This window comes from Halichondria panicea, chromosome 9 (genome assembly GCF_963675165.1).
Source record: "Halichondria panicea chromosome 9, odHalPani1.1, whole genome shotgun sequence".
Lineage (NCBI taxonomy): Eukaryota > Metazoa > Porifera > Demospongiae > Suberitida > Halichondriidae > Halichondria > Halichondria panicea.
This window is the reverse complement of record NC_087385.1, coordinates 2,672,037-2,700,000: the sequence shown is the minus strand read 5'-3', so window position 1 is coordinate 2,700,000 and position 27,964 is coordinate 2,672,037. Positions and strand designations below refer to the sequence as shown.

The window sequence follows — 27,964 nt, the reverse complement described above, 5'->3', positions numbered from 1 at the left end:
GACTCTAAAATGTGACATACCTGTACATAGCTTTGGCACTTCTTACTATCAGAATGCTGACCCCAATCAATCACACTAGCTATAATTATAACCCAAGAACTTTCCACACAACTAAATTGAGTGCTGTATCACAATAGTCAAAATGATTATGGACACATTAATACGTCCAATAATGGACTAAGAATTATACACCTCAGTACCAATTGCAATCGTGATAAAAACCTGATTGGCATCGTTTAAATGCACATTTTCTGGCACCAAAAACAAAATAATTATAGACAGATATATATATATAACAGAGTTTAAAGGAACTAATGCTGCAGACAAAGGCTGTGAGTGCTAGGCTACTAGCACAAGGCAATAACTACACACCGTAGAAAAAAGAAAGCCACCTCGCTTGCAGAGCAGTAGCTTCCAAAACAGCATATGTACGTACATGGCCGGTATATGCCTCAAGAACTAAGCAAAAATTGGGTGCAATCGCCCAAGATAAACACTAGGCTTGTCATGTGCAGTTTTGGTATGCAATCAATATTATGAGTAAGGACGCATGTATGCTTGCGACTTCATTAAAAGGACCCAAATGTGAAACCATAGCGACCTAAGCGTAATTATGTGAGTCCTAAGTGCAATCAACGAAAGAGCATACCTGTAAACAATAATTAATAAGAGGATAAACTAATAATATTACTAACTTACAGTTTATTGTAGAAAGCAGCCACACCCTTTAAACAACATGACAAGTTTCGACAGAAAAGAAATCACAATGTAGCTCATGACTGTGTACTAGTTTAGTATGTACCAATAAATTACCACATTCATCCTGCATGGTCATGGCTTCTCATTCCTAAGCTGCAAGAGGTAAACAGTCGTCATCTGAGAGTTCTTTTATGTTGACTACCTGCAGGCAGTAAGAGCAAGCTTGCATCAAATAAATACACCACATACAAGCTAATTGCATTTTATTAAATGGTCTAAATATTATCATAAAATCAAATGCACCCCAAAAAGAACCTTATAAGGATGTTTTCGAATAATTTTGGAGAACAATATTGGGCATTGATATACCTAGATCTTTATACCCTACATGGGACGTCGGTATAATTTGATTAAATTGTGCCAGGCAGCAACTAAACAGACATATTTTGTACCACAATCTCGACTTAGTTATCTTTAAGTGTGCACATACTAACACGTTCCGTCACTTTAGCGTTATAGTTTTACTTAACAAACGATACCTAAGATCTATATGCACACTATGCTTGCATGCACCCAAAATATATTATACAAGCACAGTTTACATCTATTTACGAAGCTACCCGACAGTGTAGCTCAATAGGGCATAAGTGCAACATGACACTAGACTCTACCAGAATCTATTTGCACTAAGATGCATGAGTCTAGCTAAGTCAGCTTAACTGGTTGGCTCTGCCCAACTTCACTGTATGCCTCCAGCGGCTAAGCATGCCCCGATGCATAAAAATCAGTAACTCCTGCAACTGTTATAAATCTAATAAGTTTTGAAGGGACCGATCATCATTGGAATAAAATGGTGTGAAGTGATATATATAATATATTATTTAAGGCTCATCAAACACATAAAAATCACATGGAATAAACTTAGCTACGCTTAGGAAGTAAATTTTCTTTGGCTAGAGTGTCAGAATAGCTACGAGTGCTCTGAACAGGTGGGCTAGACTTTCCTGAGTGGCTAGCTGGCTGTAGCTCCTTCTCAGTCAATAGCTGATGCAACTGAGAAACTTGCTCATTTTTCTGCTTCAAACGGCCACGCAGCTGGACCACCTCCTGCATAAAACACAACATTACAAATAACACAGCACTACATCAGGTGTGACTCCTTCAGTATCCTGATTAATGTAACTTAGAATGTCACTAGCTTTAGTCGAATAACAGGGGGGGGGAGGGGGGAGGGGGGCTGGAATGGTAAGGATTACACATTAGTAAATCAGCATACTTCTCTGAGCTTATTGTTCTCTATCTTCACAGTGGCATGATATTGGATTTTTTGTCTGATATTTTGGTGGCCAGAAATCACAGCATTTTCCTTAGCAAGCTTTTCACATTCCTGAGTGATAACCATAGAAAGTGAATTATTGAGAAACAGTGGTTTAAACACATAAGAGTTCGTAAAGAACAATGAGCCCAAAGGCAACAGTATGTATAGTTACTAACCTTAGATAGTTTAGATCGCTCTTCTTGTATGGTTTCTAGTTGTGATCGAAGGTTCTCCTTTTCCAGGAAGAGAGATTCCTCGTGAGATTTATATCTGTAAAGTGATATACCAAAGAGGAATGCCTAAAATAGTGCAGCAGGGAAAGACCAAGTTGACCAATTGTACATGGACTTTTATTAGCTACACAAAATAATATTTGAAACCAATAAAACCGTATTCTGAACATTGTGTAACTAGGAGTAAAAGGTGAAATGCTATTGATTATAATTATAGGACACTTAATAGAATGCTGACCTTGCCATCTGTTGAGTTAAGGCATCAATGGTCTTAGTTTGTCCCTGACATTTCTCCCTCAGATCCTCACTCTCATACTTAGCCTTGTCTCGCTCTTGAGCTGCCAGCTTTGAGTCTGCCTCGAGCGCATTGATCCGAGTGAGTGTTTCTTCTAGTTGTTTCTGAAGTTCACTCTGAGTGCTGTGGAGCTGTTCCTCTGCGAGTGAGAGCTTGTACTGGAGAGAGGTGACAAGAGACTCAAGGGTGCTGTTTTCCTCTTGTAAATGCATCCTTGATGACAGCTCCTCCTAGAGAAGATATTAGAGGTCAACTGTCACGTTATGTGATAGTAGATCTCTATCAGTGACTACACAAATGTAATAAGTTTTAAGCTTCCCTACGCAAATTTTTGTCGGAACCTGACCAATGGCTGGATATAATCTCAAACTGGTTTGCTAAAAATTAGCGGCTATAAAGAAACTGCTATGGCTAATTAATGGCCAACTATGTACCTTTACTGATTGTAATTCTTTATTCTTGTCATCTTGACTGGCCTCGTACTTGCTGATCATGTCCGCAGCTTGATCCAAACACTGCTTCAGCTTAAGTTAGGTCAAGGAAACAATTTACACAATAAATGCTCTACCACTAGCACAATTCATTAGCACAATATGAAGTTACACATGCCGGTTCATGTACACTATAAACAGGATATTCTTCAATTTCTTCAATTTTGTCTTCTGCTGTATACTGGGCAGCTGTTACCTGAAAATAAATTAAGCAAAGGTTAAGACCTCGACTGACACAGAGTGCATTCAAACCCAACACTCACCCTAGAGAGTGACTCCCTCCTCTCCCTCTGATGGCTGTGCAGTGCTGCCAGCTGTGTCTCCTTATTTACCAGCTCAACAGTTAGTCTCTCAACTTCTGCACGAACTTCACCTATCACCCTGGTCTGAGCATCATACCCCTCTTGGAGCTGCTGGTATTGCTCATGGAGGCCGTCTAGATCATCAAGGATCACCTCCTTCTCCGTCTCAGTCCGCTTGAGGTCCCTCTCAAACTTAGACACTTGTTCCGTTAATTCTGACTTGACTGTAAACGCCTCAGAAGTCTTAAACATGTGAAATGTATGTACTGCTTTAAATAAACATGTAGGTGAATAGTCTATGAATTCATGCTCACATGGAAAGTTCAAAAAGAATTATACACTCAGGGAGGCTCACTCACGAGCTGATCAATCTTTGCAGCAGCTGCACTCAGTTCATTGTTGGAGTCCTCTACCTCTTTACTAAGAGTGGTAGCCCGGGCATTGCTCTTATTGGACTCCTCTCTCAGTTCCTGAATGGTTCCCATGAGGCCAGCAATGGCCACCTCATCAGACCCCTGCCTGGTCAGAAGTGAGGTGATAGTCCTCTCTATCTCCTCTAACTCTTGCTTGTGAAGAGTCAGCTGTGATCGCAGTTCACCCTCAAGCTGCTCCACGTCCGACTTGAGCCGGCTGTTTTCGTTCACCATCGCGACTAATTGCTGTGAGCAAAACAAGAGCTTTTAAATTATACAGTTAATCAAAGATAGGGTAAGCTAGTGGACATGTTCTGCTACAAGATAACATGCACAGTGTTAGCTATGCGTGTTCAATCGATATGAAATTCTTGTACGTAGCACATACAAATATCAATTATGTATCATACCTTCTTTCCCTGACTGCCCTCTTGTAACTCAGAGCTGAGGCTGGTATTCTTTTCTACTTCAATGGCAAGTTTCTCCAACAGTCCTTGCACCTCTTTTTCTAGAGCCGTCCCTTGCTCCTTTTCCCTACCCACAGCACTACTCAGTTCTGATACGTGATGATCTTTGAACGTCAGCTCCTCGCGAAGTGTCTCCACCTCATCCTACATAAAGAGTGACGTATATATACATGTAGTTATACAAGGACGAAACCAGCTGTAAACATACAGAGACGTGAGATCTAGCTCTAAAAATGCATTAATTATTGTATAATTTACGCAATAACAATGTGTTGTTCGTACACATCTGCACATTAGCACTCAGTCACTCATGAAATTAGCTACATGTACCAGTGTTTATGTCTAAGTACCTGCAAATTTTGGAGTTGTTCTGTGCTCCTGTCCCAGCCAGCTGTCTGTGTGGAGACTAGTTGCTCCAGTTTTCCTATCTGCAACAAAAAGGACGACCGAAATTAGTAACCACACACCACATGGATGAATAGTAAAAAAAAAGTGCACAGTGCCAATGCCAAGTGTGTACGTACATATTATGCCTTGTCTACAATTTGTTAACAAATTACACAATGAGTAGGGGGGAAATACTTTGAACTAACTGTTTGCATGTGCTCCATGATCTTAGTTTGATGCCTGTGTCTCTCCCCCTTGAGATCTGCCTTGACCTCCGCTAGCTCTTTGTCAGCTGATTGCAGACACACCCTCAGGTCAACAACTTCACTGTCTAGAACTAAAGTGTGTGAACAGAATAATTGAGCAATAATTATTACTATAAATAATTATGTTGAGTCTGTAAGGGCATGTTCCTAATACACTGCGAGAATGTTTCACACACACACAAAAAAAGGATTAGTTATAAAAATACTACCACTTTGTCCGTTTCTTACAACCAATCAGTTTAACAATGTGACAGCTATGATTGCAAGTGCTGTACGTACATGTACATGCATGTGTATAGTAGGTACATAGAATTCATACAACTTTAGGTACAAGAATAACTACACCCTAAGAAAAGCCCACTCCCGAGCTGATCAATGTTATTGTGTGCTCACCAGTGTTGCAGCTTGTGAGAGTGGCTATTTGAGAGGACAAGGCAGAGATCTTCTCCAAGCATTCCTGCTCTCGGTTCTGCAGTAACTGACGCTCAGACTGATCTAACTGTATGGAGAGTACGTATAATTCACATAATTATTACGATCTCATAGCTATGTGTGGTGATGACTACACATACACTCCCTGCACGTTTACAAACATTGTCAAAAAACTGGCATATATTATACCTGTGTAAGCTCTTGTAACTGCGTTTTAAGGGCTGCCCTGTCTTGACCCAAATGCAGCACTTTAGTTTCAAGATCCTGCGAACATTACAATACAGGGCATCACACAGAAGAATGCAGCTACAAGTAAATCTTTATTAGCCTGCGTATACATACCCTCATTATTAGTCATAAGATAAACCTGAACACACAAATTGTTACATGTACTACCTCTATTTGCCGATACAGGTGTCTATTCTTGTCCTGCAGTATTTTGAGCTCATCTGTGAGAGCACCCTCAATATTCATCTCATTTCCTTCATCTGCCACTTCAGTAGGTGTGGCTAAACTAATCATGTCATTAACATGTTCATTCTCCTCTTCACTTTTAACCCTCGGTGTCCTTTGTAGCCCCATTTTAGCTGTTGTTACAAGTGAGCTGACCTCTACGTTTCCAGGGTTCTCAAAAATAGTGGGTGGTTTAGTGGGTGTGGTCACAGCTCCATTGAAACTGAGGGATAGCCGTCGAATGGGATCTGAGTCGGCACGCTGAATCTTAGAGTAGGGTGTACTGGATATGGACTTGCTGGGTTGGATCAGATCTCGTCGAGGTGTTAGCATGGACTGTGGTAAAGGAAGCACAGTCTTGAGATACAATCACAAAATGAATCTATAATTATACAAAAGGAATCTACTACTCCAATATTAAATGTTATAGCCTCTGACAAAGGACTGACAGTACATACAACATTACACATGCGTAGGTATAAAATGGAACAAGTACCAGTTTACTTATTGCACGGCTGAGTGCAATAATCATAAATATTGCATGGAGTATTGCTCATTGTGGTCAGACATCAAAGGGTTGTACTACTGTTGTAAATACAGACATGCCTGGGTGATATATCAATATCACCCAGGATGTGTCAATATACCTGGATGATATTGATATATTACCCATGCAATCGTATGATGTGCTATTAGCGTACTGGAATTCATACAATTACGACGTGCATTACTCGACACACTGTCAATGACGACGTATTGTTTACGAATAATGGCCACGGCTGAACATAATTATTATTAAAACTGCAGAGAACTGCATCATAAACGATTAGAAATCAATAGTATGGTTACTCGTGCAATAAGGAAGCACTCATAACAAGCAAATAAATTAAATAGCACTCTGCGTAATTAGAAGCCTTGCCATTGCTTGTTACTCGTGCTATTAATCTCATATTGCACTCTTAACTATACTATTAATAGTCTGATTCTACCTAAAGATTCCACCACGCCATTAGCTCGCATTGCTTTAATAGTCCGATTCTACCTAAAGCACCACCACGCCATTAGCTCGCATTGCTTTAATAGTCCGATTCTACCTAAAGCACCATCCACCACGCCATTAGCTCGCATTGCTTTAATAGTCCGATTCTACCTAAAGCATCATCCACCACGCCATTAGCTCGCATTGCTTTAATAGTCCGATTCTACCTAAAGCACCATCCACCACGCCATTAGCTCGCATTGCTTTAATAGTCCGATTCTACCTAAAGCACCATCCACCACGCCATTAGCTCGCATTGCTTTAATAGTCCTATTCTACCTAAAGCACCATCCACCACGCCATTAGCTCGCATTGCTTTAATAGTCCTATTCTACCTAAAGCACCATCCACCACGCCATTAGCTCGCATTGCTTTAATAGTCCTATTCTACCTAAAGCACCATCCACCACGCCATTAGCTCGCATTGCTTTTATAATCCTATTCTACCTAAAGCACCATCCACCACACCATTAGCTCGCATTGCTTTTAAAATCCTATTCTACCTAAAGCACCATCCACCACGCTATTAGCTCGCATTGCTTTTACAATCCTATTCTACCTAAAGCACCATCCACCACACCATTAGCTCGCATTGCTTTTACAATCCTATTCTACCTAAAGCACCATCCACCACGCTATTAGCTCGCATTGCTTTTACAATCCTATTCTACCTAAAGCACCATCCACCACACCATTAGCTCGCATTGCTTTTACAATCCTATTCTACCTAAAGCACCATCCACCACGCTATTAGCTCGCATTGCTTTTACAATCCTATTCTACCTAAAGCACCATCCACCACGCCATTAGCTCGCATTGCTTTAATAGTCCTACTCTACCTAAAGCACCATCCACCACGCTATTAGCTCGCATTGCTTTAATAGTCCTATTCTACCTAAAGCACCATCCACCACACCATTAGCTCGCATTGCTTTAATACGAAACTGGAGTGCATTGATGCGATTGTCATCCACACTGTTGCAGGCTGTGAGCCTTTTGTTAACATAGCAGGCTATCAGAATGTTATCAGATGGGCAGAAAACTTCAATCGATTTTTCTATCAATCCACTTTTGTTCGTTGTGATGTCATTGTTTTACCGGTGTTATCCAAAGCCCCCAGATACCGGGGTGAGATTAGTGCATGTGCAAGCAGTTGTTACCAGGCGCACTCCCAGAAAAAGTTCGGCCTGGTATCGAGACTACCCCTCGTGCTGTACTACTAATACAGAGACTACCCCTCGTGCTGTACTGCTAATACAACTCTTGATCTCGGGCTCGGCTCGAGTTGTATAAGTACATTTCTCTTGCATGAGTAAGAACACATAACACACTGCAACATATGGTTGCTATTTGGTTTTGCGTTCTTGTAAACTGCAGTAGTGACACATCAAATACCAATGTATAACACTGGAACATTATACTAGCATCCAGAATACCAGAATTTTATTCACAATTCATACATACCTTTATTGTGTTCATGTGCATGTCATTGAGAGTGGCTTTCTCCACACTGTTCTTCAGCTTGAGTGCTTCAATGCTCCTCTACAGTGAAGCAACACATAATTGTAACGACAACTTCACATATATCACACACTTCATTTGAGAGACAGTTCACAGTGTCTATAATTGTTTTTACTCAGTAAGCCCTCACAAAGAGGACCACAAACAAATTCAGTGCATACTCATTGAGTGTCCCCCTCCACGGAAATCTTTAGTAAAAGGCGAAAGATTTATTCGCTTTGAAGGAAGACCAGAGTGATACTCAGCACACAAACAGCTACATTTTATAGCATCAGAGTCTCAGACTTTCAAGTGGTTTTAATGGAATGCAACGATTGGGTTAAACAATTCACACTGTGGCGTGCGAATAGAGCAGGTTGAACAACAATGAGGACACTCACAAAGACAAACAAGTCTACAACCAGACACTGAAGCATAATTTTCTTTTCTTTCCTTACCTCCAACTCGAGGTTTGCTTTCCTAGAGGCAGTGAGACTGGCCTCCAGTTTGGTCTCCTTTAAATGGAACTCTTCTCTCTCAGTGTGCATAGTCTTCCTGGCCTTGTCCAGCTCAGCAGCCAGTTGTTTGCAACGAGCCTTGAGGTTCTCCAACTCTAATATAGTTGCCTCAGACTGTCGTGAGGAGCCACGCTTGCTCAGGGGAGATGAGGTACCACCATCTGCACATGGAGTATACAGACTGTATGCATGTACATGCAAGATGAGCAGCTATAACAGATGTTCATGATTGTATCTTCAGGTTTAAATACCAGCAGCAACTTACCTTTTGTTAGAAAGTGTCTGAGCTGACGTTCTAGCTGTAGTGTGTACTTGTGAGTCCTGGCCACTTCTTTGGAGAGGTCCTGCCCTCCAGAAGACACTCCTTTCAGTCTCTTTACCTCCGCCTTGAGGTTGAGAGTCTCTCTAGCAAACTTGGAGACGTCGGGATGGTGATTCACCATGTATTTGAGTTGTTCTATCTCCTGTTTGAGCAGGCCCTACATGTATGAAATTATGGTGTGAAAACATGGACGACATGATTATGTATTATGTATTACAAAGCATGAGCTGACCGTAAAGATCAAGACAAGTACCAAACCCAGTTACAAATTAACCTGAGATAGAAGTTGGGTAAAGATCAGTCGAGTAAAAACATTAGTTTTGTGCTAATCCCACTACGTCATGTATATAATTATGTGAGTGATGCTTTCACGATTACGATTGTACTTTTCTAGTGAAAGCTAACTTGTACCTAAGTTAGGATTCAGAGATTAAATGTGTGTATCATGTAGAATTGTTAATAATTGTGTCTGGAATTAATATTGATGGTGTGCTTTTAACAGGTCAACAATTTGCTTACGATGGCATTCCCTTGGTCAGTCTCTGTCGGCTCAGAGTCGGTGTTCTTCTCTAGATTGGCAATATGGGTCTCTCTGAACTTAAGGATCATTTTCGTGGACTGCAGGAAGTTGTCCTTCTGCTTGCACATCTTTTGCAAGCTCTCAACTCGATCCAGTAAGGCCTGCATTTTATTCAAGATTCTAGATTGAGATTGGAGTACACTACATGTATTCATCAAAGTAGTGACACACAATGTACATTTTGTATATTTATGTATGCTTAGTCAAATAGACACACAGTGTCAGACAATTTTAGGTAAGTTATGAGAATAGAAATAGGATGGTTAACATCTTCACCATTCTGTCTTTCTCAGCCTTGTCCCTAGTGCTCATGGAGGCAGCGAGCATTCCCCTTAGCTCTTGAATGGCTTTCTCGTCATCGGACCCCCCAATGTACGGCTCAGGGGAGAGGGGGGGCTCCACATTGCCAGCTGAAAATACAAATTTACATTGCAGTTAAAAGTGGAATGTACTTAAACCTCAGAGGAGGATAAAATAATAGGTCAAAAAGTTCTTAATTAAAATCTGCTTCCGAGGACTTTAAATTGCTTTTTGTTTTTGCTGTGTCAGCAGTAAAACACGACTGGATTTGGCTAATATGTGCTGATAGGATTAGGTCCAGTAACCATCACAGACACCAAACACAACTAGTTATCAACAGATTCAGCGACAGAAACTGTGTAGAAACATTGTCTCATGAATCAGTCGCCCTCTATAATATAGACTCGCGATTAGGCTGCCCAACTTTTAGAGGGCGGCTGAAATATGAGACTAGCAAAAGTGCAGTGGACGCTACTACTGAGTCAGCAAAAACGAAAAGCAATTTGGCCTGGAATATCATTAAAAGGTCATAATTAGTGAAAGTTCAAGTGATGTCCGACCTACTCTGATACCTTGCAAGGAGAACCTTTCGTGTTCATCAATAAGCACTTTACCATAGACTGTCGAATGTGGACCAATTTTTATTTTATATTTTAGTAAGCCCCAATAAAGGGGCCGCAAACAAATTCAGTGCATACTCATTGAGTGTCCCCCTCCACGGAAATCTTTAGTAAAAGGCGAAAGATTTATTCGCTTTGAAGGGAGACCAGAGTGATGTTAAACATGCTGAAAAGCTCCCTTTTAAAGAAGCAGTATGATGTAAATACTTATGGTTTGATCGTAACTGCATGAATACCATTAACACGAACCCGCAAAAATGTGGCAGCTAGCACGTGGAACAATCAAATGACAGAGCTATATAAGGTGAGTACTAGAATGTGAAATTGCAACATGGGTACCAGTCCTCACAATGTATAGATGCAGTTAATCAGATTTACAGGTACTATTTTCTACACGTACACAAATTCAGCAAGTGTATGGAGGGGAGGGAGTTGAAATAATTATGTGTCGTGCATGTACACCCAATTATGCTCAGACTGGGCACTTTGCTCACCTCTGAACTTCTCAAGTTGTTCCTTCAGTCTCCTGATCTCAGCCTGCAGCTGCAAGACATTGCCAGTGGTGTCCTCGTTCACTACAGCTTTGTTCTTGATCATTTTGGTCCGACGGGCAAAATTAAGAGTTGACAAACTTTCTCCAAAGCACCGGGCACTCGGGTGGACGTTGGCGACCAGGTTTGTCTTAGCATTACCTCCCAGAGAGTCCTGCATGACAATCAATTGTCTGTCATGTTTGTTGAGATGGATAGCAATCAACTATCATCGATAACATGGATACTTGCAGATAAACTCTGTTATTAGATAGGACTTAAATACGTGCCTTTATTATATAGAGTAGAAGTAACCATAAACCTCTTGCAAAACTTTTTGTGTATGGAGGTCGGATACCACTCGACCATTTGCTTAATAATAATTCAAGTGGTATCTAACCTCCTCTGGCACCGCTTACTCTGAGAAGGAAGGTGAGCTTTGAGTCTCTGTAGTGAACATGTCTTGACTTCCCATTGGCTATATCCACCAAAGCCATGATCACATTCCCGAGTGCCGACAATGACTTGTTAATGCTGCCCGCCTCCTGCAAGCAAGATTCAAGTTTTGAGGCTTGAAATCTGATATTATACTGATTAAAGAATGTGACTGAGCTACTGGCTGGAAAAGTTCTTACATGTACAATTATGCAATCATCTATAAGCATAATTACAGTATGTACATGTACATGCATACACAATGCATGATGACTTACCTTGAGCCTGACTCCGGCAGTGTGAGTGTCTCTCTGTCTCTCTGACCCAGCCAAGTCCACTAAGTTTAGGACTGAGCTCTTCAGCTTAGCCACACTGTCTCTGCACTCCTGAACAGACATGAACAGAATATGAAGAACACATGTACAGTTCTGTATGTTACACTGTAACAGTTAGTCTATTTGCTGAGCTACATCATCGCCCATAGGACACAGTTAGTCTCCTTCACAGGCCTTGACAGAAGTGGGCGAGGATACAGATCATCAGTAACTGAAGTCTGTTATTTTAAAGCAAGGTGCATGTACATGCATGTAAGCTACTAACCAGTCAGGACAACATGATTTGAGAATAGACTGGGTAAGAATCACTAATTAAAAGGAGAGTTTCAGTCAACCAACCAACCTTCTTCTTGGACTCAATAGTGAGTGTGAATACAGCATGAGAGCGACTACTCTCCCTGTTCATGGAGGTGGCAGCCACCCGTCTGTTGGCCCAACCCATTGATAGCACCTCATACGCCTCCCTTGCAGAGGACACACTCGTCTCTAAGAGTCCGTCCACGTACACACCGTGCTTCATGTTCTCTCGCAGGTGCAGTCCACACGAGGCTGCGTCAATAAGGTCAAACACCTGGAACGCAAAGTTATGAAAGGGACAGTATTTTTACATGTACATGCATGACGATCAAAGCAAACAGAATATTCATTCATAAATGCACTCTGATCAAAAAGAAGTAAATTCACTGTTCAAAAGTATTTACATGTACATTGTAATGTAATGATAGGAAAATGTGGGGGTGGGGGTGTAGCTGTCGATTCACTGTAACATGCATGTACGTATATCATGTGCGTCTGACCGCTCACTTGCTCATTGTAGATTTCAAGGAACGAACATTTGCACAGGAATTCCACCAGATCACCACACTGCATGCATGTACACATTGTACACAAGACAGACACACATTGTACATTTACATAACTGTTACCATTTAGTTTTCTAGTAGTTACAGGTGTAAGCAAGACTATAAGTACACAATCATGTACGTGCCAGGTTTTAGCTGACCTTCTGTTTCTCTCTATTGATGAGACTGAAGAGGTACTCAAAGCTGCGGGGGATTATGCCTCTTAGCTCGTGAGTGAAGTTGTTGGAGTCATCAGAGGGACCTGGACAACGAGCATTGTAGCCACTAACAGATACATATAATACTAAATGTATTATGGTCAAGCGGAGATTAGGAATTACGTATGACACAAAAAACACTCTTATTCTAATACATGTACACTACGTATGCATTTTTAATCGAAACTCACCTATCATAGTAAAAGTTTTGCCTGAACCCGTTTGGCCGCTGTGTGCATGTGCATGTGCATGTACATGCATGTGTGTAGGTGTGAGCAAATAATTAAAACATCCCTCACCATAAAAGAGACATGAGTAATATAATGCCAAAACAAACCGTACATACATACATGTACATGTATTATTAGTAAAAAATGTTGTCTATGCAACACATTAATTTTACATGACTGCACACATTAAATTAAAGTGCATAGAATCACTTCCTTTTACATGTATGCAAAGTCAAACAACAAACGGTGACTCACTAGGCAAAAACTGTGCCGTTGTAGCCTCTCATACAACTGTCAATAATCGGTCGACCCACAGAAGAGAACACATCCTCCTGCAAGTGGAATACACACACTATACAAACACATCTATAGGAAATTAATGGTAAACGGGATCTCTGAAAAATTACTTAGTGCAATTCACTTGGAATGCAAACGTTAAGGACATCATAAGTGAATTCTTCAGTAGTGCAGACATTTTCTGTGGTAACAGTATCCAGGCAGCTACAATATTCAGCTTTACACATGCACATACCTGGGTGGTTTCCATGCCAGCGACATGGTCAAATGTGAAAACTTTTGCCTCGGGCTTACAGTGGACAGTGATGGAGACCTGAGAAGTAATGTCCAGGCAAGCGCTGTGATCGAGCTCGGACTCAAGATGTGGATCGGGAGGTCGAACACGAACAAACACCTTGATGCTCTCTCCTCTGCAAATAATTATGCAGTTGAAAAATGTTCTGCGTCATGCATTTTACTTGATATGCAATGATTGGAGTATCATGGTGTACATACACGCCTTACACGTTGAATTGTAAAACAGACTACACAATTAATTATGGCTTGTACGTACAACCAGTCAACCATGCTATATAAGTGGGTATGAATATACTTTTAGGCAGCTGATAGCTAGTGTCTTAATTGGCACTGCTCTAGAGCTACAGTATATATCACAATTCACTAAGACTGCGTATTTATTGTGCATGCTTTGGGTAACGAATGAACATTTGCAGTCCATGTCAGTTGTGAAGACTGGTAGATCTATACACAACTTATAGCTGTACTACCGTAGTTGACGTAATTACAGCCCCCAAAAATAAGTGGCTGGCGCTTTAGACAAGCAATTATGGTGGGGCTGTAATTACATCAACCACATTAATTAACAACACTTTCTACCATGGTTCAGTGTTATAAACAAGGGGTACCAAACAATGTGCCCATACAAATTAGACATAATTATACACCGCTACATTTAATTTACTATTCTATTTTAATTAATAATTATGCTGTAAATGCCAACTAGCTAGATCTAATTTAATATCCACACCACAGTACCACATACCCTGAGGCTGCTGGAAGTTCCATGAATGAAGAATCAAGAAACCATAGGTAGATCTAGATCTAGTTGTTTAAAAGCTTACAGATCTTGTGTTTCTTTCCTTCAAAGCACCCGCTCATCAAAGCCCGAGCTCCATTTAGAGTTGAACCTAGACAACTCCACCCCTTCTTCACTGCATGTGAGAATCGAATACAATGTCTGGTGGTCGAGCTCCTAGCAAGAATGTCACCTGGACCAAGCCTCAGGAGCCTACATTCCTCAAGGCATTCAAGGATAAAGTAGGGTACAAAGAGCCTGTCAGTATTGGTGAGCCAATAAATAGATCTAGGTATGTTACATTGGCTTTATAAAAGTATTAACTTTGAACCTTACCGTATTCACCCAAATTACCGGGACACTCTATTCTAAGGGACACTTCGGACTTACGTAATTTTTTTCACTCTATATTAAGGAACAACAGGAAATGTAAATATTTTTAGACGTCCCGATCTAATTAGAACGAAAAAAAGTATGTTAGCTCGATAGAGACTCAAAACTCTTAGGATTCTACTCTCTGGCACTGTAATATGTCACTGATGGTTGAAGACACCACTTTGTAGACATGGAACCCGCGTACACAGCTTCTAAACTGCACGAAAGACATTTTAGCTGCAGAGCTCTGGAATCGAGGCCGTGTATGTACCTTAAATGGGGAAATATTCGTTCTAATCACCCTAATACAAGGGACACTCAACTTTTTCTTGCTCTACCGTAATTATTTTGTTGTGTCCCGGTAATTCGAGTGAATACGGTACTAACATGGTTGTGAATGTGTATTGTCAGAGAAATATGCATGTGCCTTGATCATGTAAATGCTGAAGGTGAGATTGTAGGGACCGGAACACCAGTATTTTATGACGATGATTTGAGTGGGGTGTGGTGTATAATACTGACACAACACATTATCTGTTATTCTCCTACTGTTGACAGATGCAAAGCGTGAGGCAGGGCCACCCCCGAGTGTGGAGGACAGAGAAGATAGAGAGGATGAGCTGCCAACTGTTGTGGTCCTTAAGGCCGGGGATGTAAATCAGGATGAGTTCATGCAGTACAGAAAGACTACGAAGAAGAAGGGTGTGTTAGCCTTGTAAGTACTGCAAGTTTTGCTAGAAGGGAATGGTAACTGAACTATTATAACGCATGCTCATTAACTAATAAAATTCAATCAGTCACACAAAATAAATCACTAAAGTATTTACCAAATGTTCGTGGTTTTCGCTGATTAAACATAATTTCCCCGCAAACATTTATACCTACGATTAGGGTGCATGCATGCTGCAAAAAGGTTGCTTTTCCGCCAAAATTAAATCCGCGAAAACCTTTTTTAAGGTATTTCCACGAAAGTATATACGTGTACCCTCGAAATATATCTGCTATAATTATGGTATTAAGATCTCATTGGTACATTATTAGTAATACTTCTACCTAAAATACGGTTACTTAGGTTGCTATTACCCCTGTGCAGGTGATGAGAGTTCTGGTGACGCTGATGGCACTGGCAGAATAGTGTTCAACAAACCAACCAAAAGAAAGAGCTCAGAAGGAGCTCTCGGTGCGTCTACAAGTAAGAAAGCCAAAAATGATGAAGATCATCGAAAAACCGGGCAAAAGAAGACTAACAGTAGCAAAGGAGTTAAAAACAAAGGAGTTAAAAACAAAAGTTTGTTATCTTTTGGTGATGATGATGAGCAATAGCAATTATAATAATTATTATTGTTCATTTCATTGCAACTATATCTACAATAATAATTATCTACAATGCACTGTCAGGGTTGCACCACTCACCACCAGCCTGGTCATGTACAACTTCACCATGCAAATTAGTGTACGTTATGCAGACAAAGCATATTTTATTGACACACGGAGTGGAGTCGACCAGTTAGGGGAATCCAGGGGACATGCCCCTGGATTGTTAATTAGGTGATCTTAGTGAATTGTGATGGGTTTTTGGGTTGCCTTTGCATATTATACTCAGTCATACAACTTAGTACCTGAATGCACATTTTAGGGGAAGGAGGAATTTGAGCCAGAGGGGGATATCCAAGGCCCCCTGTATGACACACTGACAGTAAAAATGTTGTGCATAGCAATTATTATTATATAATTAGCTATCTAAGCCGGGCTGTGATTTTCTGCTGAATATTGCATTGAACTGGGTTGTAAAAGACCATAGATTACTTGAAGGGAGTATTCATGCACTCCGGATACGTATTAAATACTCTTGCATCTATATCGACACTTGATGCGTGTACGTAACACATCTTAGGGCCGAAAGACATTTAGCTGCATGCCCTAATCACTGCATGCAAGGACCCCACCTGTTTAACAGGCACATAGATCTAGAGGTTATCTATTCCATAATTAGCTAGAGAGTTACTGTCCTCCTACAGGCTCAGTAAGTTGTCTTCTATAGTATAGAATTGAATTCCTGGCCAGCTAGGAGATGATATGGTAATGCATGATCTTGGGGTGGACAGAATAGAAGTTTGATCAACTGTGTTGTTCTCACATGATCTCACCAAGTTTCCTGTAATTATTCATGTACATGTGTCAATACATGCAGTATATAAGAAGTGAAGGTTCATGATAGTGCAGTCAAAAATATTCATGAGAGGTTCAGACTATAAGCGTGTTATTGCCGATGAGTGCAGGGTATACTTATACTCAGTCAGAGGGAGCGAACCACTTGACCTTAGTTAATATAAGGTCACTAATAACAAATTATATTAGTTTTTGTGAAACTTGGCCAGAAGTGTATGAATGATGCATTATAAACTATCTGTATGAGGTCTTCTTTAAATGCCAAATCGGTACAAGAGTAGAGATATTAAATAGCTGGCCACTCTTGACAAGCGCCTGCGGTGAACAGGTCACCACAAAAAGTAATTAGTAACGTTAACTAAGGTCAAGTGGTTCCTCCCTCTGATGCCAGTTGTGAGAGCATGCATGCCTGATATCAGTACTTTATATATTTATGGGTGCAAGAAATGCATTAGGACTATATGGACTGCCACTGTAGGAAACTCAATAACTATTATGCACTAATATTCATACTTGTGTGAACGCACTGATCTCAGTCCCTACCAATGTAGGAAGGCGGATTATGGACTGCCACTGTAGGAAAAACTCAATAACTAATATTCATACTTGTGTGAACGCACTGATCTCAGTCTCTACCAATGTAGGAAGGCGGATTATGGACTGCCACTGTAGGAAACTCAATATCTATTATGCACTAATATTCATACTTGTGTGAACGCACTGATCTCAGCCCCTACCAATGTAGGAAGGCGGATTATGGACTGCCACTGTAGGAAAAACTCAATAACTAATATTCATACTTGTGTGAACGCACTGATCTCAGTCTCTACCAATGTAGGAAGGCGGATTATGGACTGCCACTGTAGGAAACTCAATATCTATTATGCACTAATATTCATACTTGTGTGAACGTACTGATCTCGGTCCCTACCAATGTAGGAAGGCGGATTATGGACTGCCACTGTAGGAAACTCAATATCTATTATGCACTAATAATTATTCACACTTGTGTGAACGAAGTGATCTCAGCCCCTACCAATGTAGGAAGTAGACATGGCGTAAACACTGAAACAGATGAATAACATTATATATAATAATTATATAAGTGAATAATTATGACATTGTGATAGATCTACATGTATGCATGCCCAATATCAAAAAATTAATAGAAAAGCAAGACACTGAATGCTATAGAAACTTTTAAGTGTTTATGCTATGTATTGCGTATTATGTTACTTGTACGTACCTACAGTATGTAGATCGTTCAAACTATGCATGTGCATGCACTAATACATCTGGTCACTGTATTACACTCTCAAGCAATGGTTCCCTGAGATCAACAACCTGGCAACTTTCTTTCAATTCAACAAGTGTGTTTGTTGGACGCTCGGTGCCAGCTTCTTTTTTCTGAGGATTCTTTTCAGGTGATTCCAAACCCGAGTCCTTTGTTTTGTTCATCATGTACTCCATCTTCTTCCTGAATTTAGGTAGTTTCCTAAGTCGCCAAAACACGTGCATAAACACAAGCACGACAAACGATAGGAGTGCAACTGAGACAGAAATATACGTAGCAATTTCTTGTTTTTCTTTTTTTGATATAGCATACCAAGTAGAGGTAGCAAGAATGCCTAGGTTCAAAATGAATGAAATCTCGAGGAGATCAATCCATGTTTCATTGTAGATGCCGCCAGTTACTCGAAACATACTCAGTGATATTAAACAAAGGGTGATTAGAGCAAAGAGATTTGCGTGTATACTCTCCACGGTAGCAAATATAATTAGCAACACACAACGCATTAGGAAGCAAAGTCCTACCCAATAACGATGAGAAGCCTTGAATGGCACTTGATAAACGTGGATAAATGGTTGCAAGCTCAAATACTGGAACATTTTAGAGGCACATCTAGTTCGCTGCAGGAGTTGGGATGAGGTCAACACAAGTGTGTATGGCAGGAAAAAACAAACAAGAAACACGATAGCAATTACAATAAGGATTACGTGATTCTCTGTTCCATATACAATGTTCCCATTATAGAGCCATACATGCAATCCTGAGTCGTCAGGAGTATTAAGAGTAACAACGGATAAAATCCTAATGATAGTGTGTACCAATGAATTGTATGACAGCAAGATTATCGTAGCTAGAACTGCTACGGGATCACTTTTTCCAAAAAATGTTGATATTCGAACTGAAAAGTGACACACAATAATTATCACTGCGGATATTAGCCACAGATATAGTGGAAACAAGAATTGCAAGCCAGTATAAATCGATTGGTTCATCCGGTGATAAAAACACATTTCAAAACCAAAGTCCAAATTCAGCCAAGAAATAAAAACACTCAAGCCAGGGGAAAAGCTCTCCGGAAAAAACACATTTCGATTTGCATTTACAATGTTAACGTAAAAAATTAGTCCATTGATGGTCCCTGTAGCCACTGTCATTTGTGTGAAAAAAATAAAAGCAATCAAAATAATTCCCAAAGCAGCAAACAAAACAATAAGTGCTACAGATGAATTATTTGAGCAGTAGCCACATTTCTCACCCCCTATTAAAAGACTATAATCCTCTGTGCATTCTCCACATAGTAAGCCAGATCGATTATTGTCGCAAATGCTATCTTCTTCGAATTTAAAAGGACCATCTGTAATACAATAACCATGTGGACAGTTTCGGTAAAACGATAGCGAACTTTCATACATTGAATTGTTCAATTCGTAAGGAGCTATCCAATACGATTGAAATTCTTTAAGCTTTAGATAACCGTCCATTTCATTGATATCACAGCTTTTCAAATACTTCATAATATTTTCGTCACATTCGCAACTGGTTCTGTTTATGTTGAGCGGAAACCCACGTGGACATGGTGTGTTGAGAGATACTTTCACTTGAATTGTTTTCTGTTTATCAAGAAATGATTCACCAATAGTTAGGAGTATAGTTTCTTCGTCTTCTGGTGACATAACTGTGAGTTTAATTTCACTGCAGTCTTGAGAACTAACTCTTTGAAGTTCACCATTACCAATCATTACATAAGATATGACTTCTGAGTTAGTGTCGAAAGATCTCAATGAGGAGTATAGATTTCCCCTAATCGGTTCTGACATGTTTTTATCACCATAAAACTTGAAAGCACGAGCACCGAGATAAAATTCTTTGCCTCTGGTAGCATTTAAGTCGCAGCATTTATTCGTGCAGTTGCATAAGTCAAATCTGTAACTGTCAGAGAATTTTTGAGGGAGTGAGTTATTGGATAGAATTTTAAATGTGCTTTCCAGGTTTCTTAAGGCTTGATAATCCATTAGAATAGGTGGTGCATCGTCAAAGTTTACATGAAGAACGCTGGCCCCAGGGTATGCTTTGTTGTGTTTGAATATTACGGCAACATCATGATTGTTGACTTCATCAAATAAGCAATTCCTCAGAGGACTTGAACAGTTTACATTCCTGATTGAAGTTCCAATAAATATAGCACCTCCTTTTACAGCTTTATTATACTCAAATAACAATTTTGTTTCGTTTTCCATCTCAATTCTGGACAATTGATCGAGGTAGATTGCACCACCATAATTTGCACTGTTGTGTGAAAAAATTCCATGGCCACTAAACTTTACCAAGCTTTTTATTGTTGCATATATTGCTCCACCATTTTCGTCGTACAGCATATTTTTGTTAAACGTGTACATGCCACCAAGTTCAAGTGTGCTTTCTTGTATAGCAAGTGTTCCATCTTTGAAATCATCTTCTTTATCGTTGGCAGTAAAACGGGAGGAACCTTTTATCTCAATTGATGATCTCACAGCAAACAATACTCCAGCATTATTTTCAAATACTATAGTAAAATTATGGCTCATCAGGTTTATTTTTCCATTGTAGGCAGTTATCGGAGATAGTGTATTATTCAAAAAAGATACTTCACCAACTACCGTAAGTTGAGAATCTTCAATTCCAACTGTACCCCCAGGGCCAAACCCACCTTCTGGTTGTAAGGGAGCCCCCATAAGTAAGGTGTTCTTGTGGACTTTTAGAGAGCCGTGAACTGTTAACACTGTCCGTCCTGCTAGTGATAGACCTACGAAGCCATTGCAATTGTTGTTTATCGTTAGATTTCCATTAATGGTTATATGTGATTGGATAGCCTGAATCGACGTTGTGTGTCCTTGGTTAGCAATTGATTGCAGAGTCCCAGTCAAGTTGAGACAACTATGTCTAAGAAGCATTCCGCCTGTTGTTTCCTGAAAATTTTCCGCATAATTTTTAAAGAAAATTATTGTTCCATGAAATTGAGCCTCTGTGTTGTTTGTCAGTGATAGAGACCCTCCTCCTTTCGATATTCTGTTTTGGCTGAAGTTCCATTCACCAGTACCACTAATAGTACTATTGATAACCACCACACCAAAAGGGCTAACATTGTCTGAAGATACCATGTTCTCCGCTGTCATAGTACAGTTTTCAATATGAGCAATCATACTCGGAGCTTCATTTTCTAGACTATTATTTGAGATTTTGGTTGTGCCGGAAAAAGTTACTAGAGTCAAATTTTTCAGTACCAAAAGTGTGCTTCGAGAGTTAATATGATGGGAAATTGTAACATCAATAGCATTAACAACATCACTTTTAACAATGCTGAGAGCACCGAAGGTACTATGTGTGATAGTGATGTTTACGATGTGCACAGCTTTAACATTGCTGAAGGTTAAACCATGCGAATCGTTCGATCCACAAGAAACGAATTTTATGTTCGTTAACACAAGCCTTTCAATGAATCTAAAGTTTAGTGATACATTCTGGCAGTTGATAATTGCGATACCAGTTGCTACTAGCGAAAAATCTGAAATATTCTCGGCACTTAAATCATGATCTAAAATATGCTCTCCTGCAGGAAGTGCAATCATTATGGAGGTTGATCGACAAAAAGGGATACTATTCTGGGCATACTCATTTAGAGTAAGGTTTAGAGATCCATTCAAGCAACTGCCTGAGCACTCGCTAGCTCTTACTAGACACTCTTGAACTTGTTGCTCTTGTGCATGACAGACAAATATCAGCAAAACAACAGGAAGTACTGTAGCTTTCATAAACACCACGAGCCTGCATGCAAGAAACAAGAGTAGTATAAATTATGGTTATGAGCTTGCAACTGTAGGTATACGGGCTAAATCTACAGATTCCTTGCAATTTACACTGATAGTATTGACGTATTTGTATCCAAAAAACCAAACCATTAATTTCCCGTAATTATTGTACCTACCTCATCTTGTGATGCATGAAGTGGGTACGTTGCTTTTGTTTAAACCACAAACGTGCTACGCTGTGTAACAGCTAGGTTGTCTTCTGTCTTTTTAACTCTGATTACAATAACCTTTGTGCCCCATTTTATTCCCTCTTGCATAGTGATCTAATTAGCATTTTACTGATATTCAGTGTGTATAGGTTCAAGGTTTGATAACCTCATAGGTCGCTTTTACACAAAAGGACCAGATCTGATGATGCACAGAGCTATCCTTTGTTGGCCTCGTAGTGATCCAATTCAAATACTATTTAATCAGGAGTGCTGGGGCGTGCAGTACATACTAACTGTTGAGCAATACATACTAACTGTTGACGAGCTCCACTATAATAAATTGATAGATCTACTGAATTAAGCAAGTATGAGTAAGCACAAAAATGGTGAACTACTTTCTTAGACCACTAATGTGTGTACCAACCAGTTACATATATCTAAAAAGCAAGGAAACTACGCTGTTTGACAATCAAAAATGGTTTAATGTGTTTATGTTTGGCCGTGCCTAAACTGTATAATGTATGCCTGATCTCATCGCGCGTCTAGACAATGAATGGCAAGCTTGTAATCTAATGAGGATCATCAATCTTCCTGCTGCACCACCTCTTTATCACGCACCCACCCACGTTAAAACAGGGGGTGGGGGCATTAAATGGATGCTGTAGCTGAGACATACATTCTCTTAGGTCTCAGGCTAGATATTATTACTAAGGTCTATTAATTTGCATTGAGAATTAATGCTTGTGGTTAAGGTAACACGTACCAGGAGTTATTTGCTCCTGCACATACGTACTTATTCATTGAACTACATGTTATTTGCAAGATCATGAGGGCGATTCTCAACGCAAATACACTTTTCACCAGAATCCGATACACAAGTATAGATCTGTCTAATCACAATAAAAATACAGTGAATTTATTTATAAAAGTGACCAGACAGCAAAACTTTCATGCGATGTGACAAAGATCAGATGATAGTTTATCGTAATGAAAATTCTATCTGCTTATTATATTCAGTAATAGCTAGTACCTAAAGTCACTGTGACTCTATAATGCTTAGTGGTTTGACATAATTGTAAGTTAATTTTATTATCGGTCTTTAAAAACCTACATTGCAACCTTCTGTATTCTCACTTCCTATCCCAAAAAGTGTTATGCCTAGGATTGTGTGAACTAAACTGTAAAGCATTGCCATGAGATCACAGAGTATCCGCATAAATCAAGTGCTGCTAACATTATTCATTGTACTTAATGATATTCACTATTTAGATCAAACGCATTATTAGCCGCACATGTCACATTACAAACAAGGAAATGTGGTTAGACGATATTGAGTTAAGACATCTCATGTGCTCCTGGTAATTGGGGCGAGCCCTGAGGCTCGTTTCATAGTAGCGAGAACTGCAGAGAGCTCAGCGACCGGATATCCGTCTGTCTTTGTATAGATATACATATATGTATACATATTTGTATATATATTTGTATATATATCTGCTTGTCTCACGGTCAGTTCAAGCTTTTTAGCGTGACAATCGCTGCATTTTCTAACTATCATTTGTATATCAAGCAATTACATAAGCAAGGCATTAATATGGATGAAACTGATACAGCTCAACAACTAAGGCAATGAGGCAATGGTGTTCCCTACGCCATATCAGAGACAACATCTGCTGGCAAGGCTAAGGGAAGTTTGACAACAAGCAAGAGCTAATGAGACAGAAGCTCGTCTGTCGTCAAAAGGTTCGAATTGAAGCCAGAGAAACCTTTAGGAACAGCAAGTCAAACCAGTGATTACTACTCACTACAACTTATCTTCGCTAAGGCTCGCCCCACACAATGCTTCCAGCATTCCCCTAGTAGTCATTATGCCCCGGTGCACATGCGCAAGCGAGGTATACGGTAGTGTGTGTGTGTGTGTGTGTGTGTGTGTGTTTGTGTGTGTGCGCGTGCATGCGTGTAGACTGCTACAGCTGCTCAAGGATCAATGAAGAGCAAGTAAGAGTTTCTATAGGCTTCTAGTCATGTTTTCTTGGATTTCAATTTGTGGATTTGCAAAATAATGCTTGGTTCTCGAGTTATGCCTGGTTTTGCTAACTTGGAATGCCATTGCAGCCTTTTCAGAAGAGTGCGTAGCAAAACTTGTCTATGGAATGTTGCTACTCTACTTAGTAGTTATCTCCGCACTGGAACGCTAGCTACTGGTAGCTGCAAGAGTGAGGAGAGCACTGACTACTGAGCAGCCATAGACTTTGTAACTTTTGGCATTCTTTTTAGCACTATTCATGGCAATCATTTCCCAGAGTTTCCCTGCAGATTAGCCTGCATGCAGCAAAATTAATGTAAACATTGTTCACCATATCTGCATGTGTGTATTAGTATAGCTTTATGTAGCTTTGACACATCTACCGAGGCATCAGCACCCGCGGTGCTTTCATTGGATTCAGTGAAACTATTGTGGTCACCTAAAAAGCAGGTCCTGATAATAAAATCTACATGTGCATGCTTGCATACTTCAATCTACATGTACATGCTTGCATACTTTATAGTACCTTCTATAATTATATCTTCTACATGCTGAAAGCAAATATAAATATAACACATAGTGACAGGGATATCGAAAGCTACTTACTGTCCTTTGAATTACCTATTTTAATTGTCAGCCCATGCAATGACTTCACTTCTTCACCGAGAGCCTGCAAAAAAAATTGCCATTTAAGTAGCTTTCAAGTAGATTTATCATAGGTATGATGCACACTAAACGCATACAGAGAGTAGTGCCCTGCACTCACCTTATTCACCATCTGATGCTGCTGAAGAATTCTTTTTCCTTTAAACAAGTCTGAGTCAATACATATCTCGTACATTGAGCCACACCCTCCTATGTCACAAGGAACATTTGATCACTCATGCCAATTGGACGTTTGGCTTTACTTCATAATTACGTATACAATCACTCTGTATTAAACAATAGTATCGCTAGTTCTCACCAGATATGTCCCTAACTTTTAGAAATTTTGGCTCTAGCTCATTTGTGAGAATGTCAGCGATCTTTTTCTCTCCGTCAGTCATTGCAGAAGGCCTTGGTGTACTTATGTGTATCCATCTGAATGTCTGGGAATATACCTGGAGTAGGTGGAGACCAAACCTGATCTAGGTTTAGAAATTCATGTATATGCCAACAAGACACACGTCTTAGACAGGGTGTCATACAGGAGAGAATCCTCTGGCTCCAATCTCTCTCCCCCCCCCCCCCCCCCTAAAATTTGCATTCAGGTACTGGTGAGCATGGTAATTATCACCGGTAGCTCAAAATTATGGAAGTCTAATGGGAGTGTTTTTTATAGCCTACAGTGACACATTACAAATACAAAAATGTTTTCTGTAGCTGTTAGGCATTACTTCTAATTGTATGACTGAGCATAGAAGTAGAGGGGACTGAGTATATGCAAAGGCAACCCCAAAGCCCACCAGAATTCACCAAGACTACCTACAATTTTCCAGGGGGGAGCATGCCGGCGACACACTCCGCGTGCATGCCTTACTTTCCCCCGTATGAACCCTGGTCTATGACAAGAAACCTTAGATAGTATAATAGGTTTAGATCTTCGATCTATATCAAACAATAATTATAAGCACACAAGTTGCAATGTGGGCTCTGGCTAGACACTTAGCTCTGATGCACACACCTGTTTTGGAAACAGAAAGAATCTTTGATGTATCTTGAGTTTACACAGAGAGAAGAGAGAAGTCATGGATGAAGACATGTGTGGCAAATCACAATGTGGAAATGATCATAAAGTGTATAAAACAAAGTTGCATGTCCCTGGAATTCTCTCCAATCTTTCTTGTTTCTTTTCAACAGAGGCTTTCAGATAATGATTGCTTCAATAGTAATGGATAAAACTAGATCTATGACTATTAGATATGTATAAGAGGAACAATTAACTGCCAGTTCTTTCAGACTCAGTATTGTGTGCATGCAGTGGATTCTGGACAGCATATTTTAACATCTTACTGATCAGCCAATAATTATGGTGTAAACACGTGTCTGCCAGTAGTTACTCTTTTCATTATTAAATGGGGAATCGTCACATGTGATCATAAATATATACAAAATTTGCTCACTCAATTATAGCTACAGACTAGCATTCATGTAGATCTATGCACTTTGACACTCACGGGGGAGGGGGGTGCATTTATTTCTGGTGTCGTGTCTCCAGCCTAGAGAGTAAAACAATTTTTTTCTCACTTAATTGTTAGTGCAAATCGAATTGATATTTCAACTTTAATATTTTGCATGCATAAGCCCCCAGTAGTGTGAAAACACTTCAATGAGCTGTGGATATCTATGGCTACTTAACAAGGAATCCAATGGTACATGTATAATTATACATTCTTGAATTGAGTAAACTATGACAAAACTCATAGAGAGTAGATTTACAGACAGCACCGTTTAGTTATGGTTAAATGTAGTTAGAAGCCAGTCTTTTAATCTGGACCTTGATATAAAAAGTTCTACTGTGACAGTATATTGCTCCATCTGCTATTAATGTTATACTCTTTATCGGTATCTGTTTCAAGTTCTTTGATCTCGTCTACTAGTTGTTCTTCCACTATTCCAACAGTTAAATTTAAGACAGACTTTCTCTGAATGTACGCTATTGCAACTTCTTTCAAATGACTCTCAATCAATTCATCGGAAATACTTAGATTTTGAAGGCCTTGGTTGTGTATTAGCATTTCACACAGAGATTTAGCAACCACATTGTTTGGTTTGTGTTCTGGTAAATGAGTGTCTTGACAGTTTAATGTGTTTAACGCTGTGTTTTCATGTAAGCTTTCAAACAATTTTATCCATCCCTGAATGCTTAAATCGTACCGGCTAATTTCTAGTTCCCTCAATGAACAATTTTGTGACAGAGCACTAGCAATACTACAAACCACGTTATCAAGCAATGCAATCTCTTACTTACTACCACCAATTCTTAGAACGGTTATTGTTTTGCTTTTTATGAGTAGAAATTTCAAAGCTGTGCAACATTCCTCCTCTCCATAAAATTTATTATCACGGAGGTCTAGTGTAGTGATGCATGATGAACAAAGACCGTTGAAAAGTTCTGTCCAACCTGTGTCTACTTTACACTGATTTGTGAGAAAAAGTTTTCTCAACGGAGATTCGTGTGTAAAAGTGATTCCCTTAAACGCTTCATTTGTTAGACTGCACAAACTGTCAGCGACCCATACACTGGACCAACTGTTAGCTCGCAAAACAGTTAGCACTTTATTTCGATGAATGAACTCTTTAAACGCTGAAGATCCCTCCTTTCCAAGTCCTTCTTTGTCACAACACTTTAAGTCTAGAGTTGTAAGGAGGTTGATGAGAGTGTTTGAAACAGCAATACTGACATCTTGCCAGTAGTAATTACAATATTGAGTTCTCTCAGGCATTGATTATCTGATAGAGCATGGAAGAAAGTTTCTGAATTATCATTTAATGTTACTATCAAGACTCGTAGCTGTTTGCATGTTGTGATCATC

At 39.8% G+C, this 27,964-nt stretch overlaps 3 protein-coding genes and 2 non-coding genes across 7 annotated transcripts; 1 reads left to right on the top strand and 4 right to left on the bottom strand.

Moving 5' to 3' along the window:
* Positions 1–1,518: 1,518 nt before the first annotated feature.
* On the bottom strand, positions 1,519–14,707 carry LOC135341238 (kinesin-like protein KIF15-B). Its single transcript, XM_064537753.1, has 28 exons — positions 14,565–14,707; positions 13,758–13,932; positions 13,481–13,557; positions 13,187–13,224; positions 12,939–13,039; positions 12,740–12,799; positions 12,279–12,506; positions 11,879–11,986; positions 11,585–11,710; positions 11,130–11,340; positions 9,992–10,125; positions 9,655–9,816; positions 9,079–9,292; positions 8,754–8,974; positions 8,260–8,337; positions 5,700–6,092; positions 5,493–5,567; positions 5,265–5,370; positions 4,812–4,942; positions 4,569–4,646; positions 4,162–4,362; positions 3,698–3,997; positions 3,300–3,581; positions 2,980–3,069; positions 2,489–2,775; positions 2,194–2,287; positions 1,976–2,086; positions 1,519–1,806 (listed from the first exon to the last, which is right to left on the bottom strand). The coding sequence occupies exons 1-28, from the start codon at positions 14,585–14,587 to the stop codon at positions 1,621–1,623; spliced, it is 4,290 nt and encodes a 1,429-aa protein (XP_064393823.1). The 5' UTR covers positions 14,588–14,707; the 3' UTR covers positions 1,519–1,620.
* LOC135342119 (U5 spliceosomal RNA) lies at positions 8,437–8,554 on the bottom strand. Its single transcript, XR_010396766.1, has one exon. It is a non-coding gene; the product is annotated as a U5 spliceosomal RNA (small nuclear RNA).
* Positions 10,674–10,790, bottom strand: LOC135342118 (U5 spliceosomal RNA). Its single transcript, XR_010396764.1, has one exon. It is a non-coding gene; the product is annotated as a U5 spliceosomal RNA (small nuclear RNA).
* Positions 14,708–14,724: 17 nt separating the features above from the next.
* Positions 14,725–16,359, top strand: LOC135342090 (uncharacterized protein KIAA1143 homolog). Of its 2 annotated transcripts, none has more exons than XM_064538776.1 (3): positions 14,725–14,867; positions 15,531–15,674; positions 16,066–16,359. In XM_064538776.1, exons 1-3 carry the CDS (start codon positions 14,756–14,758, stop codon positions 16,293–16,295), a joined length of 486 nt encoding a protein of 161 aa, XP_064394846.1. In that variant the 5' UTR covers positions 14,725–14,755; the 3' UTR covers positions 16,296–16,359. The 2 variants fall into 2 exon arrangements, with proteins under 2 accessions (XP_064394846.1, XP_064394847.1); XM_064538777.1 differs by having other exon boundaries at positions 15,531–15,687; positions 16,066–16,207.
* Positions 16,360–18,212: 1,853 nt separating this feature from the next.
* LOC135342081 (uncharacterized) lies at positions 18,213–26,421 on the bottom strand. Of its 2 annotated transcripts, XM_064538761.1 has the most exons (5): positions 26,113–26,421; positions 25,414–25,549; positions 25,216–25,304; positions 25,071–25,119; positions 19,283–22,233 (listed from the first exon to the last, which is right to left on the bottom strand). In XM_064538761.1, exons 1-5 carry the CDS (start codon positions 26,188–26,190, stop codon positions 22,217–22,219), a joined length of 369 nt encoding a protein of 122 aa, XP_064394831.1. In that variant the 5' UTR covers positions 26,191–26,421; the 3' UTR covers positions 19,283–22,216. The 2 variants fall into 2 exon arrangements, with proteins under 2 accessions (XP_064394830.1, XP_064394831.1); XM_064538760.1 differs by lacking the exons at positions 25,071–25,119; positions 25,216–25,304; positions 25,414–25,549; positions 26,113–26,421 and adding an exon at positions 22,394–22,948 and having other exon boundaries at positions 18,213–22,233.
* Between the last annotated feature and the right edge of the window lie 1,543 nt (positions 26,422–27,964).

Bases quoted from the DNA above. Each gene is read 5' to 3' on its own strand.
- LOC135342090 (XM_064538776.1), top strand. From the start codon at position 14,756: ATGTCTGGTGGTCGAGCTCCTAGCAAGAATGTCACCTGGACCAAGCCT. The intron at 14,868-15,530 runs GTGAGCCAATAA...TACTGTTGACAG, and splicing joins CAAAGAGCCTGTCAGTATTG to ATGCAAAGCGTGAGGCAGGG. The intron at 15,675-16,065 runs GTGTGTTAGCCT...ACCCCTGTGCAG, and splicing joins AAAGACTACGAAGAAGAAGG to GTGATGAGAGTTCTGGTGAC.
- LOC135341238 (XM_064537753.1), bottom strand. From the start codon at position 14,587: ATGGAACTTCCAGCAGCCTCAGG. The intron at 12,800-12,938 runs GTCAGCTAAAAC...ACATGCATGCAG, and splicing joins TCAATAGAGAGAAACAGAAG to TGTGGTGATCTGGTGGAATT. The intron at 2,087-2,193 runs GTTAGTAACTAT...GTTATCACTCAG, and splicing joins AGCGATCTAAACTATCTAAG to GAATGTGAAAAGCTTGCTAA.